This window comes from Entamoeba dispar, genomic scaffold (genome assembly GCF_000209125.1).
Source record: "Entamoeba dispar SAW760 scf_1105229459445 genomic scaffold, whole genome shotgun sequence".
Lineage (NCBI taxonomy): Eukaryota > Evosea > Mastigamoebida > Endamoebidae > Entamoeba > Entamoeba dispar.
Window position 1 is genome coordinate 1 of NW_001853696.1, and position 1,045 is coordinate 1,045.

At 22.5% G+C, this 1,045-nt stretch overlaps 1 protein-coding gene across 1 annotated transcript, besides 3 other annotated features; it reads left to right on the forward strand.

The window, feature by feature from the left end:
* The first annotated feature begins 254 nt into the window (after window positions 1–254).
* Window positions 255–277: a sequence feature (AT_rich).
* A 40-nt stretch (window positions 278–317) lies between these two features.
* EDI_005570 (uncharacterized protein) lies at window positions 318–704 on the forward strand (the record flags this gene model as incomplete). The annotated part of the gene is made up of 1 exon (XM_001735818.1): window positions 318–704. One exon carries the CDS (start codon window positions 318–320, stop codon window positions 702–704), a length of 387 nt encoding a protein of 128 aa, XP_001735870.1.
* Window positions 580–603: a sequence feature (AT_rich).
* Window positions 705–721: 17 nt separating the features above from the next.
* Window positions 722–750: a sequence feature (AT_rich).
* Window positions 751–1,045: the final 295 nt, after the last annotated feature.

Below are 1,045 nucleotides of genomic sequence, written 5' to 3' on the forward strand. Positions count from 1 at the left end.
ATACCAAGTATTAGGTATGTTATTTATATTTTGCATAAGATGTTCTAAATATTGTCTAGTTTTAGTATATTTCATTGTGTTTAAATAACCAAGAGTATCAGTCTTATCATTTTGTGTTAATTGTGATGAAGTACCATTTGTTTGATTTTGACTAGGTGATTGTGGAATTATTGTAGTTGATGAAGTATCTTTAGTTGTTTCTTCTTCCATAGTGTTTGATTGATTTTGATGTTGAATAGTTTCAACTGACATGGTATTTATTAAATAAATATTTTTAGTTTAGATGATTATTAAGTTCATCTTAAAACATCATATTAATGAGTAATCAAAGATATTTAACAATCACAAGAGAAAATACATCTCCAAATATAACAACAGGGAAATGGAAAGTGAATTTACCATGGGAATTTATTACTTCTGAAAATTATCCTAAAACAATAGAAGTATTGAATTTTGTTTATTTTAATTTGAATGGTCAATTAGATATTGGTGTTAGTTGTCATGGTTCATTTAATTATGATTCACCTGAAAATGATCAAATGATATGTTTTTCAACATATGGAAATATGACACCAAAACATTTTAATATTAATAAAAATATAACTTCAATAGAAATATGGTTTAAAGATTATAAAGGAAATATTATTATGCCACTTGGAATTTGGGATGAATATTTTATCTTAGAACTTAATTTACATTATTAAATGGAAGCAATTGGTTCAAAATATTTAAATAAAAATAATATTTTAACAACAAGATATTTTAACAATAATACAATTTATCTTGATACAATTAAATCATCAGATGGAATGACAACAATTAATGTTAAAGATATTCTATCAAATAATGAAATTGATGAAATAAAAGAGAAAATGAAAGAAACAAATATATATATTGATGATGTTAGAGATGATGTATCACAATTAATAACATTAAATACAACAAATATGAATGAAATTAATAATTTAACATCTCAATTAATATCTTTATCTTCTCTTGTTAATGAAACATTATATTCACCACTTTATTTTAAGAAGAAACAATA